The sequence below is a fragment of the Bos javanicus genome, chromosome 5 (assembly GCF_032452875.1).
Source record: "Bos javanicus breed banteng chromosome 5, ARS-OSU_banteng_1.0, whole genome shotgun sequence".
Lineage (NCBI taxonomy): Eukaryota > Metazoa > Chordata > Mammalia > Artiodactyla > Bovidae > Bos > Bos javanicus.
Genome location: NC_083872.1, coordinates 106,109,413 through 106,134,730, shown reverse-complemented (window position 1 = coordinate 106,134,730; position 25,318 = coordinate 106,109,413). Strand labels below are relative to the sequence as shown.

The 25,318-nt window shown below is 52.3% G+C and overlaps 1 protein-coding gene and 1 non-coding gene across 2 annotated transcripts; one reads left to right on the top strand and one right to left on the bottom strand.

Annotated features, from left to right (window-relative positions):
• Positions 1 to 4,987: 4,987 nt before the first annotated feature.
• On the top strand, positions 4,988 to 5,060 carry TRNAG-UCC (transfer RNA glycine (anticodon UCC)). Its single transcript has one exon. It is a non-coding gene; the product is annotated as a tRNA-Gly (tRNA).
• A 1,987-nt stretch (positions 5,061 to 7,047) lies between these two features.
• Positions 7,048 to 23,504, bottom strand: FGF6 (fibroblast growth factor 6). Its single transcript, XM_061418199.1, has 3 exons — positions 22,845 to 23,504; positions 21,801 to 21,904; positions 7,048 to 11,413 (listed from the first exon to the last, which is right to left on the bottom strand). The coding sequence occupies exons 1-3, from the start codon at positions 23,188 to 23,190 to the stop codon at positions 11,237 to 11,239; spliced, it is 627 nt and encodes a 208-aa protein (XP_061274183.1). The 5' UTR covers positions 23,191 to 23,504; the 3' UTR covers positions 7,048 to 11,236.
• Positions 23,505 to 25,318: the final 1,814 nt, after the last annotated feature.

The window sequence follows — 25,318 nt, the reverse complement described above, 5'->3', positions numbered from 1 at the left end:
CTCAGAGGCACGGGGACCCAGACAGAATAGAACATAATGCCACCTCCTGCCTACGATCCTCTCACTCCGTCCAGGACAGCAGGACATGTGCCAGGATAATTCATTGAGATGATCAGTTATGTCTTCTTCCCTCTGTATCTCCCTCCCTCTCTCTCTCTCATTCCTGAATGACGCGGAGATTGTGTTCCCTCGTTCTTCTGAAACAGACCTGGATTCCAGGCTGAGAGTCAACAGGAGGTTCACTTACATGGCATTTGAAAGCTGGATGATCCTCTCTGGTTGCAGGAACGGAAAAGGAAGGATCAGAGGAGTCAACTGCAAGGAGACTGGGGGCAAAGTCCTCTGAGCTTCTGCAAGAGCCCAGGAATAGCCAGAAAAGAAGAGCCAGCACGCTGTTCTCACTGCTCCCAGAATCCTCGTTTCCCAAGCCCTGCACGTCATCACTTTGTGGGTTTTTAAATTTTTTTATATTGAAGAATAGTTGATTTACAATGTGGTGTTAGTTTCAGACATACAGCAAAGTGATTCAGTTGTACATGCGTCCCTGAGGGCTCAGTCGCTTCAGTTGTGTCCAGCTCTTTGCAACTCTGTGGACTCTTGCCCACACGGCTCCTCTGTCCATGACATTCTCCAGGTGAAAATGCTGGAGTGGGTTGCCATGCCCTCCTCCGGGGATCTTCCTGACCCAGCGATCGAACCTATGCCTCTTACATCTCCAGCACTGGCAGGTTCTCTACCACTAGGGCCACCTGGGAAGCCCTCAGTTATACATACGTATTATGTATGTTCTTTTTCATATTCTTTTCTATGATGGTTTATTACAGGATAATGAGTATGGTTTCCTGGGCTATACAGTAGGTCCTTATCATTTATGTCATTTTTGAAAAATATCAGGTTATTTCCACCAAATTAAAAAAGTTGAAGAAATAGCCAGTGAAGTTTGGGGAGGATTTTTCCTTAGAACACAACAATGGTACCTTTTAATATAACGAAAACATGAGATGCTTAACATGTCTTCACTATCTATTTTCTACATGGTAGTTTGTATCTGTTAATCCCAAGCTCCTAACACATCACATCTTTTGCATCTGGCACAGGAGCTGAAGTGACCCATTTCCCCGGTATTCTCCATTCTGGCTCCACGGGTGTGCCCCTGCCACCCTCCCCTTGTTGTGTGATAAGGGTATATTGTCTGGGGACCTCGGGGCCATCCAGTCTCCACCAGGACAAAGGCTTCCAGCGGCAGGAGCCTGCTCTTGCTTCCAGTTCACTGAGCTTCACCAGCACGAGCGAGGTGTTTGTTTACTTGGCTGCACTGGGTCTTAGTTTCAGCATGGAAAGCCTTGGGTGCTGCATGTGGGACCTAATTCCCTGACCAGGGATCGAACTCCAGCCTCCTGCAATGGGAGTGCCCAGCCTTGGCCACTGGACCACCGGGGAAGTCCCCAAAGCCGGCGGGTTGTACACATTTGGCTGATACATGAACGAGTAGCTTCCTTGTTGTTTGTTGTTGGTCACTCAGTCGTGACCAACTCTTTGCGACCCCATGGACTGCAGCCCGCCAGGCTCCTCTGTCCATGGGACTTCCCAGGCAAGAATACTGGAGTGGATTGCCGTTTCCTCCTCTCATGGAACTTCCCGACCCAGAGATGGAATCTGCATCTCCTGCACGGGCAGGCAGATTGTTTACCACTGAGCCACCTGGGAAGCTCTGAGGGGGCTTCCTTTGCTTTCCCTATTTTATTCTCATCACAGATTTCTCTTAAGATTTCATCAGAATGCTTCCCTTGCCAGCCTTACAGTGGGGCCCCTTTGTCTATGGATAATTTGGGAGTCCTGAGCTTGGTGTTCAAGATGTGGCTCCAGTTTACACTAGCCTCCACACCCATCCATACCACCCACTGCTCCAGGACACCCTGAACTGCTTGCTTTGGCTGCTGTCATTGTACTTTCTCTGAGTCCTGTGCACAGTATTTTATATATATTATTCCATTCATCCTTTGCAAGGGCTCTGTGGATAGGCACTAGCTTTATCCCCATGATTCCTGCTTTTATGGAAGAAACCGAGGCTTAAATAATCCACCTAAGATGGAGCAGCAAAAGGAGAAGGGGGCGGCAGAGGATGAGATAGCTGGATGGCATCACTGACTCAATGGACATGCGTTTTGAGCAAACTCCGGGAGATGGTGAAAGACAGGGAAGCCTGGTGTGCTGCAGTCCCTGGGGTCGCAAAGAGTCAGACACGACTGAGCAACTGGACAACAAAAACGTGACGGAGCAGCTCCTGAATGCCACATCCAAGCCCTGACTACCCCCCGCCCCGCACCTGTCTGCCACCCGAGTCCTCGTTTTTAACCCCCACTAAGCAGAACCTACCCTGTGTTTTTACATCCTGAGCTTGGCCTGTGATCAGGCTCGTCTCTGAACCTAGAAGAGTCCTTCCTCCTCTCCACGTGTCTTTTACCCTTGGAGTCCCAGCCCCACCCACTCTGTGCTTAGTCGCTCAGTCGTGTCCGACTCTTTGCAACCCCATGCACTGTAGCCTGCCAGTCTACAATCCTTGGTCCATGGGGATTCTCCAGGCAAGAATACTGGCATAGGCTCCTACTCCAGCCTCCACGAGGCTTTCCACCCCTCTGCTGAGTCACCTTTTCCTGGGCACCCTCGGACGCGTTCTGATTGAAGCAGCATCGGTTGGGCAGGTGGCTCCTCCACTCAGGGCCGTGAGCTCTTTCTAGGCAAGAACTGCAGTCTATTCATAAAATTAGCGTCCAAGTCGCCACTCCTATTGACATCCCGCGGATCTCAACCTCCGTGATGAAGGAAGTGGCCACAAGGGGGCGCTACCAAAGGGCCTGACGATGGATCGCCCTGACTTCAGCCTGGAGACCCTGCAGGGGCCAGAGGAACAAGCGTGTAAAGGAAATGGAAAGCGCTCACAGTACTGTATTGTATATTTGAAACTTGTCTGAGCGAGTGTATTTCTTTAAAGTCTCCACCACATAGTTGTACCTACGTGAGGTTATTGCTGTATTATCTGACCTTATTTTGGTAATAAGTTTGCATATATATATATGTATATATGTATATATGTGGCTTCCCTAGTAGCTCAGCTGGTAAAGAATTTGCCTGCCATGCAGGAGACCCTGGTTCGATTCCTGGGTCGGGAAGATCCCCTGGAGGAGGGCATGGCCTACTGGAGTAGGAGCCTATGCCAGTATTCTTGCCTGGAGAATCCCCATGGACCGAGGAGCCTGGCAGGCTATAGTCCATGGAGTTGCAAAGAGTCAAACACGACTGAGCGACTAAGCACAGTATATATAAAATCATTATATCATACACCTTGAACTTATACAATGTTATATGTCAATTATATCACAATAAAGCTCGAAAAAGAAAAAGTACTGAGCCAAAAAGGTAAATAACAATGTGAAGTATAGGAGGAAATTTGGATGAAAGTTATCAAACATGTTTTGGGAAGTTTCTGAAAATTTTCAAAGTTTTTCAAAAATTTGGAAAACACAGGGAAATAGCTTTTTTCCCCTGCTAAGTGTTCTTTGCTCTTGATAAGATATTTACACCTTTGGTTTCCCAAGCACAATTTTATTTGCCAATCAAGAAGCACATAACACATTCTATAAGGAAGAAGTCCATCTATGTGTAAAAATAAGGTTAAAAATATAACTCATGCTATTTCCTATTATTTTCCAAATTTTGTTACTTTTCTCCCTCCACCCTCCTAATTGCTGTGTATGAATTTAAAATGTTTTTAATCAAGAATTATGTATTATATAATTTTTGTTGCTTTGTTATTGTTATTTAGCTGGGTTTTTCCAATTAAAAATGACTGCTGCTGCTACTAAGTCGCTTCAGTCGTGTCCGACTCTGTGTGACCCCACAGATGGCAGCCCACCAGGCTCCTCCATCCATGGGAGTTTCCAGGCAAGAGTACTGGAGTGGGGTGCCATTGCCTTCTCCAAAAATGACTAGAAGACCATAAAAATGTCAAGATGTGTTACCTTCCTGGCATTTCTGGAGATCAGAGGGCCCCACAGTAACCCTGGGGAAGGAGTGGGGAGGGTCAGGTCGGATGGAGAAGAATAGAGGTGGCCAGTGAGTGCTGGTGGCCACAGCTCACTAATTCGTGGGATGCGTCAGGATGGATGTGAGAGCGGACCATAAAGAAGCCTGAGCGCCAAAGAACAGATGCCTTCAAAATGTGGTGCTGGAGAAGACTCTTGAGAGTCCCTTGGACAGCAAGGTGATCCAACCAGTCCATCCTAAAGGAAATCAACCTTGAATACTCATTGGAAGGACTGATGCTAAAGCTGAAGCTCCAATACTTTGGCCACCTGATGGGAAGAGCCAACTCATTGGAAAAGACCCTGATGCTGAGAAAGAGTGAGTGCAGGAGAGAAGGGGGCAGCAGAGGATGAAATGGTTAAACATCACTGACTCAGTGAGTTTGAGCAAACTCCGGGAGATAGTAAAGGACAGGGAAGCCTGGAACGCTGCAGTCCATGGGGTCACAGAATCGGACACAACTTAGCAACTGAACAGCAAGGAACAATTTAGGGATAAGATTTTGAACAAGAGTCCTGCTGGCTGGGATGGGATGGGTGGGGGCAGGAGCAGGGCGGGGGTTGGGGAAGGATTCTGACGCAGGTTTGAGAAGGTAACAGAGACTGTGGTGACAGAGAAGAGGAAGGACCTGTGGGGCCTTCACTTCATTTCCCTTGGGTCTTACTCACCTGCCCCTCACATTCCTCCTTCCACCCAGGAACACTCATCTGGCTTTCAGATGTGAACTCCTCATCTGCCCAGCCTCCTCTCTGGACAATCATCCATTGCCCACTGCCCTATCCCGTCCGCACAGGACTTCCGGGGGATGCAGAGGAGGAGCAAGGGGTGCTTCTCTCAGAGCCTTCCTGCCTCACCTGGGTCTCCAGGGAGAGTCAGTGATGAATTTCAGGCTGAGCAAGGGACTTCCCTGATGGTCCAGTGGTTAGGACTCTGCACTTCCACTGCTGAGGGTGTGGGTTCAATCCCTGGTCAGGGAACTAAGATCCCATAAGTGGCGTGATGCAGCAAAAAAAAAAAAAAAAAAGAAAGAAATTTTAGGCCAAGTGAGAGGGGCGCCCGTACCTGTCTGCAGGTTCTCTGTGGTCGGGGCTGTGCTGGGTACTGTAGCAGCCCTGGTCTATATCCATAAGATACAATAAAAGCCCACACCCCTACTTGTGAAGGTCAAAAATGTCTTCAGAAATCGCCTAAGGTCCTAGTCGTCCTCAACAGAGATTATTGCCTATGTTGTGAGCATGCTCAGTCACCCAGTCGTGTCTGACTCTTCCCTCAGCCCCACCTGCCCCTTCAAACACCTGCAACAGCCTCCCTCCCCTAGAGCATCCATCCTCCCCTGACCTCACCTACCCACTCACTCACCTGAATTCTGACTGACGCCCCTCACAGCTCAGCTCTCGCTGGAATGAGTCCCCTTATCCACCCTGGGCCCTGATCTGTGCCCCCATGGGACCCCTGGACTTCCTCAATCATGCCTCTTAATCACAAATTGCTGAATTATTCCTTTAATATCTGTCTTCCTTGCTAGTATATGAGCCCACAGATAACTGATCACAGCAATATTGTTGGGGCCAGTGTGGTATCTGGGCACACAGCAGGAGCTCAGAGATGTTAACTGCATGGATAAACACAAGGGTGAGATAAAGAGGGCACGGGACCAGGTGGCTCTTCCAGCAGAAAGTGAAAGTGTCCTTCGCTCAGTCGTGTCCGACTCTTTTGCAACACATGGACGGTAGCCTGCCAGGCTCCTCTGTCCATGGGATTCTCCAGGCAAGAATACTGCAGTGGGTTGCCATGCCCTTCTCCAGGGGATCTTCCCCACCTAGGGATCGAATCCAGGTCTCCTGCACTGCAGGTGGATTCTTTACCATCTGAGCCACCAGGGAAGCCCTCTTCTAAGAGTGTAGGTTTATTCAGAACCCATCATTGCTCAGCTGAAGACACACTGCCATTCATCCCCCCCAGGGCCTGTGGAGGAGGCAGAAGAGGGTGGGGTGTGGGTGCAGGGGTGAGGGGTGGGGTGGAGGGGCTGATGATGGTGGGGGCCAGCGCACAGAAAGGAGAGAAGGGGTCTCTCTCTCACCAGGCTGGGTGATCTTGGGTAAGAAACTTACACTCCCTAGCCTTTTTCTTCTTTTAACCCATGAAAAGATTTTTAAAAATGATTTATAAAGTCTCTCTTGGCCCAAATGTTCTACAAGTTCAGTCATCCTTCTAGACCAGGGCTCTGCAATGTCGGGGTTGCCTGGGTAGATTCCTGGGCCCACCCAGGCCTAGATGCTGGGAGTGTGGCTTGGAATCTACACTTTAATACATTCACGGGTGATTTTTATATTTTTAATGCAAGTCCGTGAGAGGCTAGGGAACTGTTTCTGCCTTGTTCACTCACATGCCTGCCCCCAAATCTAGCCCAGGGCAGCCCAGAGACAGGTGCCCCCAAACTATTAATAATCCTGGATGGGCGAATACGTGGATGAGTAACGAAGATGATTGATGGCCCCAGAAGTGTGCACAACCAGGCTCCTGGCACACTGTGTGTGTGCACATGCTCAGCTGTGTCCAAGTCTTTGTGACCCCAGGACTGTAGCCCGCCAGGCTCCTCTGTCCATGGGATTTCCCAGGCAAGAATACTGGAGTGGGTTGCCATTTCCCCCTCCAGGGGATCTTCCCAGCCCAGGGATCGAACCCAGGTCTCCTGCATTGCAGGTGGATTCTTTATCAGCTGAGCCACCAGGGAAGTGTCTGGCCCACCAGGGCTTCCCTGGTCTACCGTGGCTGACAGTATCGTCCTTCTCCCTCCTTGGCTGTATTTCCCCTTCTGTAAAATACAGAACGGATGAAGCGACCCATGTGACTACTTCCAGCCTTAAAAATCCACAGCACCATGCACTCCTGCTTTCTCTCTCCAATTTGCCTTCCTCCTCGAGAGGAGAAAAAGAATCCACAGCCCAAAGATTTGTTGTCGGTTTTAATAGGAGGGGTGGAGTCCAACAGTTTAGAGGAACGTATAAAAAGACCTTTTCCTTTTTGCTGGAACACGATATGGTTTGTGCATAGCACATACATATTAAAAAAAAAATAGAAGCATCACATTTTACAAGCACATGACTGAACAAATTCTGCGTTTTCCTACCCGCTAAACCCAGGCTCTGCCCTGGGATGCAGCCTGAGGTACTGATTGATTTATATGAATAGGAAGGAGAACCCACGTGAGGACCCAGCGGTGTGGGTGCTGGACTCTGCCGTTCAGTGGGGCATCCCCACACGGTCTGTGTGAGCTGTCTGCCGGGTGGACCAGATTCGGGAGGCTGAGGGCACAGTCACTCCTGCCTCCTGTCCAGGGCAGAGGACACACCAGTTCTGGGGCAAGCACAGATGTCAGTGTTTCCATCTACTCTTCTGGCCCTGACCCTAACTTTCCTACTGTTGGCATTTTCCTGGGAGGTAGCACAATGAATGGTTGGGTTCTTGCTGAAAGGAGAGTGTAGAAATACTAGCTACCCACTTCGCAGGTGCGGGAGGGGTGGGGGGCAGAGAACACCTCCTTGGTGGTGACAGACCCAGAGCCCTTGGGGGAAAGCGTTGGGATAGAAAGAGGTAGGAGCGATCTAGCTTGTGTCCACGTGAAAAGGGGCAAAAAGGAAAGGGAGGGCAGAGAGCTCGTCCCCGAGGCCAGTGACCGCGTCTGGTTTGTACTCGCAGCCGTGGCCCAGAGTGGGCAAAGGCGAGGGAAGTCCAACTCTGGGGGGAAGGAGGCTGGCAGCTTACGACCTCGTGCATTTCCTTCCTCCCCTAGGACTCTCTCAGGATGAGGAAGGGTCCGAGATCCAGGACGAGAGAGGGGCGGAGGCAGCCTGGGCTGGAGAGTCCCACCTGCTTCTGGATAGGATGGGAACTAGGAGAGAATTCCGGGCCTGGGGAGAAAGCGGTGTGCCTGAAGGAGAGAAGTTTGTCGCCTGGAGCAGAGGACAGGAGAACCTCTCCTCTTTCTTAAGCCCCAGAACAGCCCTGACCACGGGCCTGGGGTGTGCGTTGGAGGTGTGGTGGGATGTGGGGGCGGAGGGGAAGGTACGAAGGGGAAGAATGATGGAGTGTCCATCACAAAGTTGTACGCTGCTTTTCCACTGGGAAGTGGGGAGGGAGGGGTCAGGAGGCAGTGAGTGACCTACAGGAACAAGCAGGGCGTTTTCTGGTTTCCTCTGCGGTCCACCCATGGCTGCCAGAGGAGGGGGTGGATTCTTCAGGGGCCTGACCCCCCTTCTTTGTCCTGAGCTAAGTTGTCCAGCTGAGAAGCCACCTTCAGGGGGTGCACCTTGCTGCTCTCTTCTGCATCGTTTGTTCTTGAAGGGGTAACAAGGCAGTCTCTGGGCTCCTGGAGCCCCGCCTTTGCCTGGAGCTCCTGGAGGTGGTTTGGGATGGAACAGAGGCCATTTAGCTATAAAAACTGCATGAACCAGGGTCACAGCTTAGGATCTGGTGGAGGGAGGACCCAAGACATTCTTAGTCCATGCTTGGCGGGAAGGTGGGGTCCACCTCTGTTCCCCTGCTTCTGCCACCTCCCTGCAGCCGTTTGGATCCAATGGGGCTGACAGCTGAGCATGGGCCTCGGTTGGGGATGAGCAAGGAGAGAACTCTGCACACCGGTGCAGACCTCCCTCTGTTTCTGCCCCGATCCCATGTCTATGGATGGGGGTTGATTTTCCCCTAAGCTCAGTTGCTCACAGGTCAGAGGGAAAGCCCTGGGAGAATTCCTCTGGATGGGAAGGATGTTAAAGAGTCAGTGATTCAGCCGTACATCAGAGGTGATCTTTGAAGTACGGAAACTCTAGTACACCATGGGCCCGGGTACCAGTGAGAACAGACACCCAGCTGCCCACAGGGACGTCGGACAATGCGTTATACTGGAGTGACGGGCATCAAGCCTGCCCGGTCCCGGGCATTTGAGAGCTTCTCATCCTCCCTTCCAGCATCAGAGATGGGAGTGGATATTTGGGGAAACTCCTGGTCAGGATTTGGGCACTTTTATAAGCCTCTAAGGGGCTGCAGGAAAGATCTAACCATCTGAGGCCTCATGACTCTCCTTAGAAGAGCCTTCTCCTGCCAAGAGAGTGCAGCACCTGGGGGAGAAGGGAACCAATATTTTGGGACCTGTGACTTCCTTCTCCTCTTCAGATTGTGGTCCATCCGTCCCCACCCAGAACCCCTACACGCCACTGCACCCTATTGGGAGCTGACCCACCACTCAGGTTGTGAGTGCATCGGTTTCCAACGTACCCTGTTAAACAGACCAGTTACTCAGGACAAGACCTCCTGAAGAACAATCTGTTTTGTCCCCTGCCTCCAAGCAGACCTACACTTGAAATATTCCAAACAGTCAAGATGGACCAATGGTTTCCCCTTCTGCTTGACCAAGACCCCAGCTCCATCCAGTTTCTATTCAAGACTTGGCTGTGTTCTCTCTCATCTTGAGCTCTCATTGTCTGTTGTATCTTCGCTCACTTTGGTGCAGCCTCTTGTCCCTCCCCCAGCACATGTCTGCCCTGATATGTGCCGGGCAGAGGAGGTGACCAGCAGGGTGTCTCTCCCTTGGATCGTCAGCCCCTGACTTCAGCTCATCCTGGCTCTATCTATAGCTGGACACATCTGCAAATAGAGAGGTGTGTCAAAGGTGAGGATATTTGCAGCAGAGGAAGGGCTGGTCTTGCTGGCCGGGGCCTCTGAGAGTCACAGAGGGTGTCAGCTCATTTTGTAACCCGCCCGTCCACGTCCGCCGAAAATATGTGTGCTCCGACACGGGTCTCTCTGGTTTCAGATTTAGGAACGTCCCAATGGCTCAGGCATCCAAAGGCTTCAGGCGGACAACATTTATAGTCACTTGGGGCACCTCTGCTTTAAATACTCTCAAAGGCCAGGAGGCAAGAAGGCATTGTGGCAGCAAGGAGCCGCTTCAGCTGGGCTGCTCCATTTCACCGGATTATCACTCTTCTCCTACTGGAGGGGGTTAGGGGGGCAAACTCCGGACATCACGATGCCCAATTCCGCTGCATCCAGGCACCGGTGCGTGTGTGGGGGAGGTCGGCTGAGAAGGAAGTGAGAGTATCAGATGAGAACTTGGGTGAGTTTCCTGGACGTTACTGGAGAGGAATTAGCATCTGAAGTCTGAAACCTCTCTACTTCCTTCATGACCTATTTTGTGCCCCTCGATGCTCGCCAAAGAGGTTGCCATTATTAGGATCCTTGTCATCTGAGGTTAAAATAAGACCCAGTTCAACGTGGAAAAGTTACGGGCAGGCAGCCTGGCCCCAGCTTGTTCTTGGAGCCGCGCGCAGCACTTGAGTCCTCCGGGCAGAAAGGTTCTCTCTAGGACGCCCCATCCACTCTGCTGCTTCTAGCCAGTTTTCTACCAGTAGCCTCACACACTGCTCCGACCTTCTCCTCCAAAAAAAAGGGGACATTGTCTCCCCCAGCTTCCCCAACAATGTGTCCCAGGGCCCCAGAGCCCTCACACCCAGGATGCCTCGAGTGCCCGCTCAGTCTTTCTGTCTGCAGCTAAATCTTACGCCCTGTCACCCTGTCCTCTCTGCACTTTAGAGGACAGCTGCTTCCTGCCCCCGCCTCCGAGGCAACCCACGCGGTCAGCAGCCTCTGCGAGGGAAGGTGATTGGAAAGAAGCAGAATGGGAGCACGCATCGATCCTGCTGGCTGACAGGTGACATTCTTGCAGGCAGATTCCGGTGATGCCTGGAGGAAGAAACCTGTTCGGAGATGCCCAGATGCCTAGGCTCTGATGATATAGACTGAGATGTCTGTACGTATAGACTGAGATGTATGGATATACATCAGCACACACACTTCATCCCCTCCTTTTCCAGCGCCCAGGGTCCTCTTCCACGAATTTCTCTGGACTTTCTCCCCTCAGTTGAGGTCAGAGCGTGGGATCAATCCATTGCCATTCTAGGAGCCCATCTGCAACCCCTCCCTTGGGTGGGTCACACGCCATGGGGTCCGGTGGCTCTGGGTACCGGCTCAGGTCTCCCCCCTCCCAAGCAGAGAAGGAGCTCGACTCAGGAGGCATAGGGGGAAGGGGAACTGTCCACTTGTGCAAAATTCCAACAGAAGACGTTGCTTTCCACCTGTGAGCCTTCCTCCGGGGTCCTCATATCCTAGGGAGGAAGTGTGTGACAGTCATGGTGGGGGACACCTTGCTGCCCCGCTTCACCCTTCCGTATTTGCTCAGCGCGATGTAGGCGCCTCGGTACAGGTCCGACTCGTAGGCATTGTAGTTGTTGGGCAGGAGGGTCTCTCTGAACTTGCACTCTTCTTGGAAGCTGGGCTGTGGAGGAAACGAACAAACGGCAGAGCATCAGTGATGAACGAAGCCCAGCAGGCCTCGGGCCCCTCGCCTCCCTGAATCGGATGACCGCTGGAAGCTCTGAGCTACCCTGGGTAAGCAGAAGCCTGGAGCTGAAAACAGGAGGGCCTTCGGAGCTCTCGTGGGCCCCCCTCACCTTCCCCCTCTTCATTATGAGAAAACTCAGGCCCAGGGATGTGGGTGGACGGCCTGTGTCATATGGAGAACGGGGGTGCTCCGGGCTGCCAGTCGTGGGCACTCAGTCTCCTAAACACCTGGATGATAATTTATTATGTTCAGAGACAGGACCAGGAAGGGACAGAGAAAGCTGTCTTCTCGAGTCTGCTGGGAGAGGATCTAGTGGAGCAGGACTGGGGACTGGGGTTTGATCAATGGCTCCACTTGTGTGGCCTTGGGGCAGCCGTCTCTCCTCCAGACCTGTTTCCCTTCTCTGCACTCCGCGTGCTGGGGGACCATCAAGAGGGGCAGGTGAGTGGAGGTTGAGACGGACAACTTTCTAAGGCCTTCCCAGCACTCCTGCGTCTGGTTATTATGGTAATTCTCTCTGCAGTTGGATCCCTCCTCCCATCTTTCCCAGGTTAAGGCCCAGGTGTGCTGCCCTTAAAAGGCCCATCTTCGGCTTTGATTTTGAGCCCGGAGGTGCCTGGTGTCACCTGTGTGTGCGTTCTCAGTCATGTCCGACTCTTGGCGACCCCATGGACTGTAGCCCACCAGGCTCCTTTGTCCATGGGATTCTGCAGGCAAGAATACTGGACTGGGTTGCCATGACCTCCTCCAGGGGATCTTCCTGACCCAGGGATAGAACCCGTGTCTCATTATGTCTCCTGCATTGGCAGGTGGGTTCTTTACCACTGAGCCACCTGGGAAGCCCTGGTGCCCTCTAGGAATCCACCATTCTCCAGAGAAAGGCAGGAATGAGACGGTGATGGGCAGAGACTTTATGGGGAACAGAGCCTGGTTCCCTCTGTGACCCATGGTGCCGTGGAGTCTGGGGCTGGTGATGAAGGGTCCCTGCTGGAGCGAGTTGTGTGAGGACCAACTTGTTCAGAAACTGAGGGCCAGGCTTCCTGCCACACATCGACAAGTTCAGCCCCAATAAATCACCCACGTCCTCCTTTATTCCTAGAAGAGGGGGCCCTCCATTCAAAGCCACCCAGGTCACTGCCCCCGGCTGGGGGGATTTCTGGGCTTCAGGTGGAGGTCGCTCCCTTGGGGGGCCAGAAAGCCTGGGATCTGGTCTTTAGAGAAATGCAGAATGAAACAGAGACAGAGCTGAGCATAATACCTGACTCCTTCCTGCCGGCTGAGGCCATCGGCTATAAAAAACCCACTCAATGGCTGAGTGGCTGTGCCAGGGGTGTCGTCTGACCTTCTCAAGAGGAATCGTACTACGAGCGCCTGGCCTTACCCTGCCGGTGTGGGATGGACGAGAGCCTCTTTCTCTGATGAACAAGGGTGATGAGCTGGCTCCTCAGGACTCTGAGTGGACCAGTCTGACAGCACTGAAAACAATGCACCATCCCAGGGGACTCCTAAACACAGTTCCCTGAGACAAGGACTGCGTCCTTTTGAGCAGGTGACACTGGATGAATGATGCTGTGATAGGGGCTCATGGATGCCCACAAAGGGATAGCTCTTGGATGCAGCGAGAGCCAGTGAGGGGCAATGGGCATTGTCTAGGTAATACGCTGGGTACCACTCACCCATCCCTCTGCCACCTCTCGTTGAATGAAGGTCCCCTCTCTTTCCCTCACACACCCCTGGGTTACTGTTGACAAGGCACCTCCCTGTGATGTTCATTTCCTGGAGACGACCCTGCAAGTCTGCACCAGCCGTGTCAACTGGCTTCTGAATATCGCACCAGGGAGTTCTGTTTTTCACAAGTTTTTTATCTTTCTTGCCATGGGTGCTCAAAAATATTTGCAGAATGAAGAAAGGAATGTCCCAAAGCAGGAAAAAGAAACTAATCAAAGTAGGCGAAGCATATGTGACGACTCACCTCTTATTTAGCTATGTGAACTTGACAAGTGATTTCACCTCCTAAACCTCAGCTTCCTCATCCGTAAAATGGGAGCAGTGAGGACAGTTCTGTCACAGAATTGGAGGGAGCATTCACTGAAATAATGCATGGTATAAAGTGAAAAATAATTGCTATTGCCATAATGATTCTCCTCCAACTGATTCATAGATTAGTTGAAAGTAAAAGCACTGAAGGCTTTGTCTTACCTGGGATCATCATTCCTGTAAAACTTGCTGTGGGGGCTTACCTGGTGGTCTAGTGGTTAAGAATCTACCTGCTAATGCAGGGGACATAGGTTTTCCAGACATCCCTGGTCTGGAAAGAGTCCATGCACCTTGGAGCATCTGAGCCCGTGAGCCACAACTATTGAGCCTGTGTTCTAGAGTCTGGGAGTGGCAACAGCTGAAGCCTGCACACCCTAGAGCCCGTGCTCCAAAACAAGAGAAGTCACCACAGTGAGAAGCCCGCGAACCACAACGGAGAGCAGACCCCGCTCTCCACATCTAGAGAAATGTCCCCACAGCAACCAAGACCCAGAGCGGCCAAAAATAAACAAAGTTTAAAAAAAGCTGCAGTGGGTTGTAGGACAAGTTAGCTTCTAAGCCCTGCATTTATTGCCTGAGTGGTGGTAGGGGGTGAGCCTGGGGGAGGGGGGCACAGAGCTGACCGGGCTCTGGCCCCACACTCCTGGGGCCTCTCGGGACACAGGGGGTCGGGGGAACCACAGGACCTAAGGCTGTCCATGGGTAAAGCTCCAGGGAAAAGTGAATTTGGGATCAATGCTCAAAGTTGAGCAGAAATAATGCTGCATAAATTAACAGTCTGGTGCAGCTCAACAAACAGAATATGATCCAGAAGTAAATCCAAACATGAACATAAAATGCATATAAAATAAAAGTGGCAATTCCAATCACCGGAGAAAACATGGTGTTGGAAGAACTGGATACTATCTTATATAATAATAATAAAATTTGATGTATGATTTTATTCCTAACTCTAAAATAAATTCCAAAGGAACAAATACTTAAATGCTAAAAAGAGAAACTTAGGGAGAGTTCCCTGGTCGCCTAGTGGCGCTTTCACTGCCAAGGCCCAGGTTCAATCCCCAGTCTGGAAACTGAGATACCACAAGCCATGCAGGTGGGACCAAAGACAAGAAAAAAAGAGAGAAGAGAATCTTACAAAAAAGTCAGAAAGCTCTTTCTAAGCAGGACACAAAAACTAGAGGCCATTATTGAAACCCAAGAGGAATAAATTAGACTTCTGCCTGGAAAAAAAATCAACTTAAAGAAAATAAGAATGTAAATAGCAAACTGAATAAAAAAACATTTACAATGCATTATACTTTATAATATAGTTTGCAATAGATTAAATTTTGCTATTATACTCAGAACCATGAACTGACTGAAAAATGGATGTTTTTAGATAGTTCACAGAAAAGGAAATACAAGTAGCATTTAAACACAAGAAAATACGCCTAACTCAGTCGTGTCCGACTCTTTGTGACCCCGTGGACTGTAGCCCGCCAGACTCCTCTGTACATGGAAATCTCCAGGCCAGAATACTGGAGTGGGTAGCCATTCCCTTCTCCAGGGGATCTTCCCAGCCTGGGAACCTGGGTCTCCTGCATTGCAGGTGGATTCTTTACCATCTGAGCCACCAGGGAAGCCCTAAAGGAAAGATAAACCACAACTGTGTGATCACATTTTTAATTGCCGGATTGCAAAGAGAACTGTGTTGGATAAGAGGCATTCATTGGTGAGGGCATGGGGACTAGGAGTTCTTGTTGGATGTGCTGGTGTGTGTATTGTTGTAACTTCTGTCAAGAGAAAATTTACAATATGTATTAGAATAAAATAATAACTACAGTTTTGGTTAGTGCTTCCACTTCTAGGAATTTATCTTACAGGCTCACTCCCACGCGTGTATAAAAGTCATGCACTGCAGCAGCATCTATAACAGTGAGAGACCGGAAACAGCCTCAGGGTCTATCAGGCGGGCGGCGCTCCGCTCAGTGATGGGACAGGCACACACAGAATGCTCTCAGTCATAAAAAACCAGAACCCCTCTGTGCACTGTTTGGAGATGGCCCCTAAGGCATACGGTTCAGTGGAGAAGCAAGATTCAAACACTGAGTAGTTTGCTCCTGTTTGTGTGATTTTAAAATATGATGCCAACATAAGCACACACATAGGGATGCTGGCTCTTCCTAGGATGGTTGGCACACGAGGGCTAGGGACAGTGCTGCCCTGGGGACAGTCTGGGTCTTTGAGACAACACTGAAAGGGACGAACTTCCCCGGTGGTCCAGTGGTTAGGACTCTTGAGCTCCCAATGCAGTGGGCTTGGGTTCGATCCCTGGTCAGGGAACTAAGATCCCATATACTGCATGGCATGGCCAACGCCCCCCGCCCCCCCCAAAAAAACCCCACAAAAAACAGTGAGAGTGAGACTTCATTTCCATGGTGTATTCTTCTGCACCTCCCCAACCCTTAAACCATGTTCATGTATTGATATTACCTTGTCATGTTAGTGGATTAGTAAAAATGGGGAGGGAATTGAGGATGGAAGATGGCCCAGAAAATGGACTGAGAGAAGCTTTGTATCAGAGACTGGTCTGTGCTCTCTCTCTAGTCCTGTCCAGCCCCCTATCCACCCACCAATTGGTTCTAACTTTTTATGACCCTGGAGAGCACCCCGCCCGCCAGTTTCCAGAAGAATTCATTTCTGATCTAAACGGTGGTCAAGGGAGAGGTTTCACGTGAGGTTTGCAAACTCTGATTCCCTCGTGGCTCAGATGGTAAAGCCTTTACCTGCAATGAGGGAGACCTGGGTTTGATCCCTGTGTCGGGAAGATCCCCTAGAGAAGGAAATGGCAACCTGCTCCAGTACCCTTGCCTAGAAAATTCCATGGATGGAGGAGCCTGGTGGGCTGCAGTCCATGGGGTCGCAAAGAGATGGACACGACTGAGCGACTTCACTTTCTTTGCAAACTCTAGAGAGGAAATCAGATCTTGGGCAGAGGTCTCCGGGGACAGGACAGGAAGAGAGAGGAATTGAGCCAGATTGGAGCCAGAAATTCGGAGCATTTGCCCTGATCCAATATAAGAATCTAGCTTTTGCTAAGGTCTAGATCTTCTAAAACGTATTTGTTTAAATGTGCACGATGGTGGTGTTATACATGGTGCTTTGGTCTCTGCTCATCAGGTTTTGATATTCAACTTCCACCCCCAGCTTTTCAGAAAGTTTCCGACCTCTGTTTGTTTCCTCCAGCCCACTTCATGTCCCTAGCCTTCCCCACGTTGTGTGAGTTGCTCAGTTGTGTCATAGTCTTTCCAGTCCTACGGACTGCAGCCCTCCAGGCTCCTCTGTCCATGGGATTCTCCAAGCAAGAATACTGGAGTGGGTTGCCATTCCCTTCTCCAGGGGAGCTTCCTGACCCAGGGATCAAATCCAGGTGACCCACATTGCAGGCAGATTCTTTACTCTCTGAAGCCTTCCCCAGAATTCTGTGCGGACATGGATGAAGTTGCTTTGAAAGCCTCTCTGCCTCTCCCTGGCCCCTTCCTCTCTGAGCCCCTCTGCGGCTGGGGGCAGGAGGCCAAGACCGTGGCCCTGAACTCTTCCCTCCAGCTGATGCTCCACAGCCCCACGGATGCTCAGGCTGGCATCGGGACCAGCCCCTCGCTTCATCTCATCATTCGTGTCCCTGAGCCGAGTCTCATGGCTCAGGAATGTTGGCTCCTCAGCTCTGGTGAGAAAAGCCAAGCAAACGCCGTGTTAAGAAAAGCAGCTACCGTATATTATTACTTGAACAAATGAAAATAATTCCCCCGGATCACATTGCCGGGGCCTGCCAGGCCCCAAGCTCCAGCATGACAATGTCTTAAATTCCACATAGGTCTAATCGGACTTCTGAGGACCCGAGCTCTAAAGCGTTTAGCTCTGGCAGTGGAGAGGGGGCATTTGGCATGGGTGGGTGGGACATACAGGGGTCTTGGCATGAGTTACTGCTGGTGGAAATGCCCCTCAGAGTCTGAGGTGGACCAGACAGCCATCCCAGACTCTGGTCTTTGTTCACTAGGTCACCGGACTGATGGAAGTGTCTCCTTGTCTTTAAAGTTCTTTCTTCTAGGGCTGCCTAGGCCATTTTCCCCCTTTACTCTTGGTTGTCTATGGGCATGGGAGTTGGGGAGGGGGTTGCATGGATAAGGAGTGGGGAGGTAAGAAGAAACCCAGAGAACTCTTTGTCCCAAGACCCTCTCCTCCTGGAGCCCAACTGCTGCTTTCTCAGTCCCTAGCTGAAATGGAGAAACAGCACCTCCTGGCTCTGAAGACGCCTGTCCTTTCTAATCCCCGTTCCTAACACACAATTGCATAGGCAACTTGGAAGCGTTTGAAGATGCCTCCACCGGGCCTGTCGTGCTTCTCACTCCTCGTTCCTGCATCGCCCTGGGTAGCAGGCAGGCTGCAGACAAAGCCATTTGGGAGACCGTCTGCAGGGCTCCTCAGGCCCCTGGCTGCAGTGCAAGCCGCCCCCAGCTCTGGGGTCCCATCTCTGACCCTTCCACATATTGTCAGCACCAGTGACCCTTTGCCCCATCCGCTCAGACTCCATCTCCCGCTAGGGGAGAGAAGCAGTTAAGAGCAAGAGAAAGACCTGATCCTCCCCTCCCTGCAGGTTAACGCCCCAGGTAATAACCAAAGGCCTCTGTGGATGAAATAAATGCTGTGTTTCCCTTTTGTCATGATGCCATTGATGAAAAGGATGGAGACACAGTTATTCTGAGTACAACCAAAATCACTGAGAAGCATAACTGAATCCCTAGTAGATTTTCATCACTATGTACTTTTCTCAGCTAAAGGATTATAACAGTACCACTGTTACGTGGAGATCTTTGATTTTTTTCTTTTTTAATTTTAAAAAGATCAAGGAGATTGGAACTCACTGATTCCTGCCTCCGTCCCCATCAGAGGGAGCAGAGGTCTGCGCTCAGAGATGGTTAGAGACTTTGCCAGAAGTAAGATAGTGGGTGGAGGCTAGGAGCTGAAACCTGGGTGTCAGTCTGCACAGCTGGTGCGTTTCTGCTGCAGGCCTAGGGCATCACCTGTGGAGGCAGGTTTGCATACAAGCCTGATCCACCTGAGACCTCAGAGACCCAGGGTCCCATCTTCAAAAAGGAGATGAAAATCAGACACGCCTCCCAGCTGTGCTGAGGGGTGCTGTCCAGAGAGCATCCCCAGGGCACCTGGCAAATAGTAGGTGCTCAATACGGGTGAGCTGTTTATATTGTCTAAACACTGCCACAGGCTCTGCACCCTTCCTTCCAAGGGATGAGACCCGTGGGAGTCCACTCTTTAGGTGGGTTTTCTTGGCGCTTATTTTCCTACCTTGGATTTCCCTGTAAAGAATCTGCCTGCAATGCAGGAGATGTGAGTTCAGTCCCCGGGTTGGGAAGATCCCCTGGAGAAGGGAATGGTAATCCATCCCAGTATTCTTGCCTGGAGAATCCCATGGACAGAGGAGCCTGGTGGGCTACAGTCCATGGGGTTGTAAAAGAGTCTGAGACGACCTAGCGAATAACACTGTTACTCATTTTCCTACCTTGCCCCCTGCCCCTCCGTCTCTCCCCCCAGCAGGGCTCCCCACCCCGAGAAGAAACCCCACTCAGGGACCACAGTAGCAGCTGAGCGTGCAGGGAAGGGAGACAGTTCCAGGGGCTTAAAGGGAAATAGTGTGAATGAAATCACCATCCATCAGGAGTCTTCCTGGCTCCGGAATCAGCTGGCAATTGTTCTTTCAGACTGTGGTAACGGTCCCTGGGGGGCACTGCAGGGTAAGGGGAGGGGGTTTAGGAGCATCTGGTGGGTCTGGGACTCCAGGGAGGACATCTCCCCTCCAAGAAGGTGCCCTTGGGCAGACGCCCCTGGGAGGTATATGAGGGGAGGAGGTGGAGGTGTACATGGTGGGCAGGGCTCTTCCCAGGGAAGCCCCCCTTTTTCCTGGACTTTGTCTCTACAGTAAGTCCTGTGGACCTCCTTTGAAGTCATCTGCCCAGGAGTGAGGGGTCAGCCTATGCTTCAGAGTCTCCCCCTCCTCGTGGTCCCAGAATGCTCTGTCCACTCTCAGTGCTCCTGTTGGTCCCAGTCTCCCTGGCTTCTCCTACGGAGACCCCAGGTTTCAAGTGGGAAGTGGTCACAGTGACCCTCTGTTTGCACCCTTCCCCCACCTCACAGTTAAATTTTTTTCAGGATAAGGAGAAAGAAATACTAAATAGCTTGTTAATGATGGTGGCAGAGATAAGGGTTGATGTAATCTGTGCTTCCTTCCAAAAGATTCACTTTGCGGAGAAGCTCAGAGCCAACTGCCCCCATTCCTGGCTCTGCAACCAGTGGGATCCAGGCAACACTCACGTGGCTGGGAAGGGGCTGTTGGGGACCATCCTCTGTACCAGGCGGGGCACTGGCTCCATCAAAGCCCTGCTGGCCCCAGGGACCACCCCCCTCTCCATCACACATGCAGAGAGCGGTGAAAAGGACATCTGAGGATCCCCGTTGCAGACCAGTTTCATCTCCCTGCAGCCTTCAGCACTGGTGTGACCCTCGGCCAGTGAGAATTCCCTGCCCTGCAAAGCCCATGTAGCCTGGTGGTCCCTAAGCCTGCTTGCACCTCAGAAATACCTGGGAAACTTGAATAAAAACAAACATATGCAGCCCGATCCAGCCCTAATGACTGAGCATCTCTGAGGAGGGACCCAAGAAACCTGGCCTGTGACAAGTTCCCAAGGTGGCGTGGATGCAGAGATTCCTCCCAGGAGACTCATCTCTAGAAGGAGAGAGGTGGAGCCTGTGGCAGTGCTGAGACACCATAAATGATTCCCCTGTACTGAGCATCTACTGTTGGTCAGGAGCCCTGGGGATGCTCTCTAGGCACTCTTCCCCAGCAGCCCTGAGAGGTGCATCTGATCTTCATCCTCACTTTGCAGGTGGGACCCTGGGTCTGTGTGCAGACCTGCCTCTGTGCTCTGCAGGTGATGGCTGTAGGCCCTCAGCAGAAGCGCCTCTCATGGTACAGACTAGGACGCGGTTCCAACTCCAGCCTACCTGCCTCCAGCCACTTGTCCTCAGAGGCTCATGGATTCTGACGCACGCCTGGTCTCCACACAAACCAACACAGACAGAGAGGTGTTAGCGCTGCAGATCACAGGCCGAGGCCACCTGGGCTCCCACTTCGGGCATTTCACAGCCCTGGTCTGTTGGGACAGCCTCCCTGGACGCCGGCCCCGGGTCCCAGAGCCTCCGCATTCACTTCCTGCTCCCGTCTGTCCCCACGCAGGGGTAGAACGGCCCTCCACGCCCTCCCCAGAAATAGTCACTCTGCTATTCCTCGACCATGGCTCACAGGTCTTCCTTTTTAGCCTTCTTATTTCGGTCGCGAGAACTCCCAGTGTCTCTGCCTTCACAGGAATGCTTTCCCAGTCCACATTTTGGAATATGGCAAAATTATGGGCTGGGAGACCCAGGAAGGAAGGGGTCAGAGAGAGCAGAGAAGTGGGGAAACGTGGAAGTTGGGGAGGTTAACCCAAGTGCTAGCATTGTCCCCACCAGTGGTGACGGGTGATGGGAGAAGGCAGAGGTGGGGGCTGGTGCCAGCCAAGGGGGTACAGTGCGGGGCATGGTTCTCTAGTGGCTGGCATCAGAGGTCAGTGGGCTTAAAATCTTAAAGTGAGATGTCCACGCACTGATAAAGGCGAGAAAAAGAGCTTCATCTCTTCCTGAGCTGTGCTTGTGGCTGGAGGGTGGCTCATGGGAGCAGCGTGTCTAGGCTGACACACAGGCCTGCTTCTCTGGGCCTCTCCAGCTCACAGCCTGACTGTAAGCTTGGACAACAGCTTTATGCAGAACTCCGGCTTCCCTTGGACCCTATGGCCCTCTGAGCTACGGTTCCTTTCTTGCTACAAGGCTCTGACGGGTGGGATCAAGAAAAACACGATCCAGCACAGAGTGGCAAGCACCTCACTCGCACCGGCTCCTCCCACAGTCCCCCTCCTCATTCTAGATAAATATGCACATCTCTGCTCAAGAGTTTGCATTACTTTCCTCAATGCATGGGCTTCCTGGGTGGCTCAGTGGGAAAGAGTCCACCTGCCAATGCAGGAGGTACGGGTTCGATCCCTGAGTAGGGAAGATCCCCTGGAGGGGGAAACGGCAACCCACTTCAGCCTGGAGAATCCCATGGACAGAGGAGCCTGGCAGGAGACTGAGCTACTGAGCATGCAGGCAGGCCTCGTGTGCGGCCTGAAAGCTTCCCTTGGCCTGATGGACTCACCGTGGCGTATAATTTTCCTTTACTGTTCATGGCGACGAAGAGGGCGCTCTTCACCCCAAAGAGGCTCACCACGCCTCGCTCCACCGTGGAAATCTCCAGCAGGCCTGCCAAAGAGACAGGGGCTGTGTTACCCCAGGATTGTGCAAAGCGGTGTGGGATGTCAACCTAAAGGTGACCTCCCCCCTACAAGTACATCTAGGCCCACCCTCCTGCTTCTAGAAAGTCAGGCCTTCTGTCGCCTCCACCCTGATCTCACTTTAGGAGCTGAGTTGCCAGTCTGGTCCATTCTACTGAACTGTTAACAATCGAGTTTTGCAAGGGGGAAGTTCTGACATCGGAGTTAGAGATTCCAGTGGCCACCTGGGCATCAACCTAAGGGTAGCTTCGAATCTGGGCCTAATCACATGAGGTCCTTGACATGGATAAAAAAAATGAATTCTGATTAGCTTTGTTTAAAATGTCTCCTCGCATTTCAACACATCTCAGCCCATCTAATCTTGCAAACACCGCAGCCACACAGACCCTGTCGGCTGCCCTGGGTCCTCCAGCCCCATCCCCTCCTGGGGAGAGCCCATCTAGACAGCAACCCACCAACTTGTAGGGCGGGCGTGGGGGGTGGGGGCAAGCTGAACTAGAAAGAAGGATAAGCTGCAGCTGGAAAATCTGCAAACGACTTGCCTTTCCTCTCAAAGAGGGAAGTAAAATAAAAAGCAGCTCATATCTAATCTGGTCTAAGCATCCTTGCCAGTTCTCTCCACCCTCATTTTGTGGCTCCCCCTGGCTGGGGGTTCCCGGTAGTCCTATGAGGCCACAGTGGTGCCTGAAATACTGAAGGAATTAATGCCTCAGGGGCATGCTGATGGCAGAGGATGCTCAGACCTCAGCCTATGCATCCTGCAGGAGCAAAGCGAGTTGGGGGAGGTGGCTAAGCTAGTGGGCACCCAAGTGTAGAATCCCCCCCACTTTATCACAGGACCCTAGGCACCAGAGACCTGCTGGAGTCCCAGCCCCCCGCTTCCCCAACCGGCTGCGGCTGGCACTCACTGTAGGGGTTCTCCTCGTGGGTCCCGCTGATCCGGCCGTCGGGGGGCACCTGAAGGTGGAAGCCGATGCCCACGTTGCAGTACAGCCTCCGCTGCCGCTTGATCCCCACCAAGTAGCCACTCTCCCAGTTCACGCCAGCGATCTCTCCGGCCAGCCCGGCTCGAGACCTGGATAGCAGGGTGCCCCAGCCCCTCGAGGCCAGCAGTGTGCCGTTGGCTCTCGTGCCCGCAGGAGAGGGCACCACCATGCCCACTAGGACGCCGAGGAAGACGAGAGCCCGCAGCGTGCCCTGCGGACGTCCTGCTCCCCGGGACATAGTGATGAGCGGCGTCTGTCCCCGGGCCATCCACCTTGCCTCTCAGGCACGTGGTCAGAATTAATGGCCCTAAAAATACCGCCCTTCTTGTTTTTCTCCCCTCGGCATGGCGGCAGGGGCTTATTTTTGGAAGGCAGTTGAAGGCTGCTGACATGAAACCAAAGCCGGCTTTGGGCACTTGGGTCTGGAGCAGAGGGACCCAGGCTGAACCGTGGCCGGTAGGGACCATGGCTTGGGGACGCTGCCTGGCTGGCCCGCTCGCTCCGACCCGAGTTGATTATATCGGATTGGACCTGTCTTTATAGTTCAGCCACCCGGCCCTCCCTGCCACCCATCATCACCCTGACGTCAAGTGGGCCACCTCACTTATCCAGGGCTGTAACATTAACCTGCTCCAGGGCCTGGCTGCCTCCCCAGACCCCCGGCACCCCCCCCCAACACACCCCACAGATTCTGGGAGCCGCTGTCATTCCAACTATGAGGCAGGAATGAAGTGAGCAGGGTGCATCTCTGAGGGAGGGGGAGTTGGCTGGGGGCCCAGGGGAAGAGGGAGGCGAGAGGCCACCCAGGACCCAAATTGGGCAGAAGTCCTGGGCCTGGCAGTGCTGGCTTCCTTATTTAGAGGGCAAAGGGTAAAGCCAGGGATGGGGGAGGCGTGGTGGCAGGTGATGACCGGGGCCTTTGAGTCACCCTGTTCATGGAAAGAGCTCACTGTTAAGGGCCACTGAGGCCAGGAGGATGCTGGAAGGTGGCACCCCTTCAGCAAGAGAGGACAGGGATTGGACGGGAGGTCTCCAAGGGTCTTGAGGATTGTGGAGGGAGGTGGGGCTAGGGTTGGGCTTCTGTTCTCCACACAGGTCCTGGCGTGCAGCCAGCCAGAGGGTAGGAGCTAGGTCCAGCCCTGGACAGAGTCACCAGCCCTTTTCCTACCGGGGTTCGTCCTTGGCACCTGACTGCTGTCATTCCCATTTCACAGATGAGGAAGGTGAGGCAGGGCCAAGCTGAAGTGACTTGCCCAAATGATGACAGCTAGTAAGCTGCAAAGCCAGAACATACAAAGTCGGCCGAAGTCCAAAGCCAGTGCTTGCAACCTCTGCATGACGCCTGTCATAGAAGTGAAATGTCCATGAATCGAGTGAGCTTGCTCTAGGCCAAGGGTACCTCATAGAATCATTTCAATAGCACTCACTCACAGTAGAGGCTGCGGGCAGCGTGGGGAAGGTTTCTAGGCTGAGGCCTGCTGCCCAGGGCCTTCGCTGAGACCCCACGCCTTCCCCTCCAACTAGAAGCTCCAGCCTTGGCCTGGGTCCCCACCTGCAGTCCATGGTGTCCACCTGCCTTCTGCCCTGCTGCTCAGTTCACCTGGATGACGCTTTGGTTAGGATTTTCGCCAAGCCTTGCATGTCCACTTTGTCCTCTCAGAATCCTTGAAGTCCAGCGGTCTTCTGTGATTACTTTCATCTGGTAAAATACGGGAAACGGGGGAGGGAATACGTGAACTTCCACTCTGCCATCGGCCTCACCCTTGGGCGCCCAGCCTCCTGGGCCCCTACCCCTGTCACCTGGACCACCATCTTATCCACAAGGAAAGATTGGAACCCAGTGGGTACAGAGCGGGTTGACTATGTAAGCCTTGTTAGAAAATTAGTTTAAATATATATATATACACACACACATGCTGCTGCTGCTGCTAAGTTGCGTCAGTCGTGTCTGGCTCTGTGCGACCCCATAGACAGCAGCTCACCAGGCTCCCCCGTCCCTGGGATTCTCCAGGCAAGAACACTGGAGTGGGTTTCCATTTCCTTACGTAATTTTTAAAAAGTATCTCTCTGCAAAATAGGAAGGTCTTGAATAATCAAAAACAGAACTGTCAAGAAATGGACTTTCAAGTTGGACTTCCAGGTAGATTGCACACATTGACCCTTTCAACATCCAGCAGCGGTGGAGGCATCCTCTAACCCGTGGCCACTTTGGAATCTTGTATTCATGCTGCTGCTGCTTGGACTTCAGGAAGAGGCAGCCCTTCGGATGGTGAGAAGCTAGTTTGAGATGAATGAATGCTTGCCTCGGTTGATTGGAGAGGCGCACATGAGCAGGGGGCCAGAATCTCTGTGGATTTCTTCCTGGAACCCATCCGCTTTGGGACCCCTTTGGAGGA

Excerpts from the sequence above, each read along its gene's own strand:
- FGF6 (XM_061418199.1), bottom strand. The coding sequence starts at position 23,190 with ATGGCCCGGGGACAGACGCCGCTCATCACTATGTCCCGGGGAGCAGGA. Across the intron at positions 21,905-22,844 it reads CCACGAGGAGAACCCCTACA|GCCTGCTGGAGATTTCCACG; the intron begins GTGAGTGCCAGC and ends TCTCTTTGGCAG. Across the intron at positions 11,414-21,800 it reads AAGGAAAATTATACGCCACG|CCCAGCTTCCAAGAAGAGTG; the intron begins GTGAGTCCATCA and ends TTTCCTCCACAG.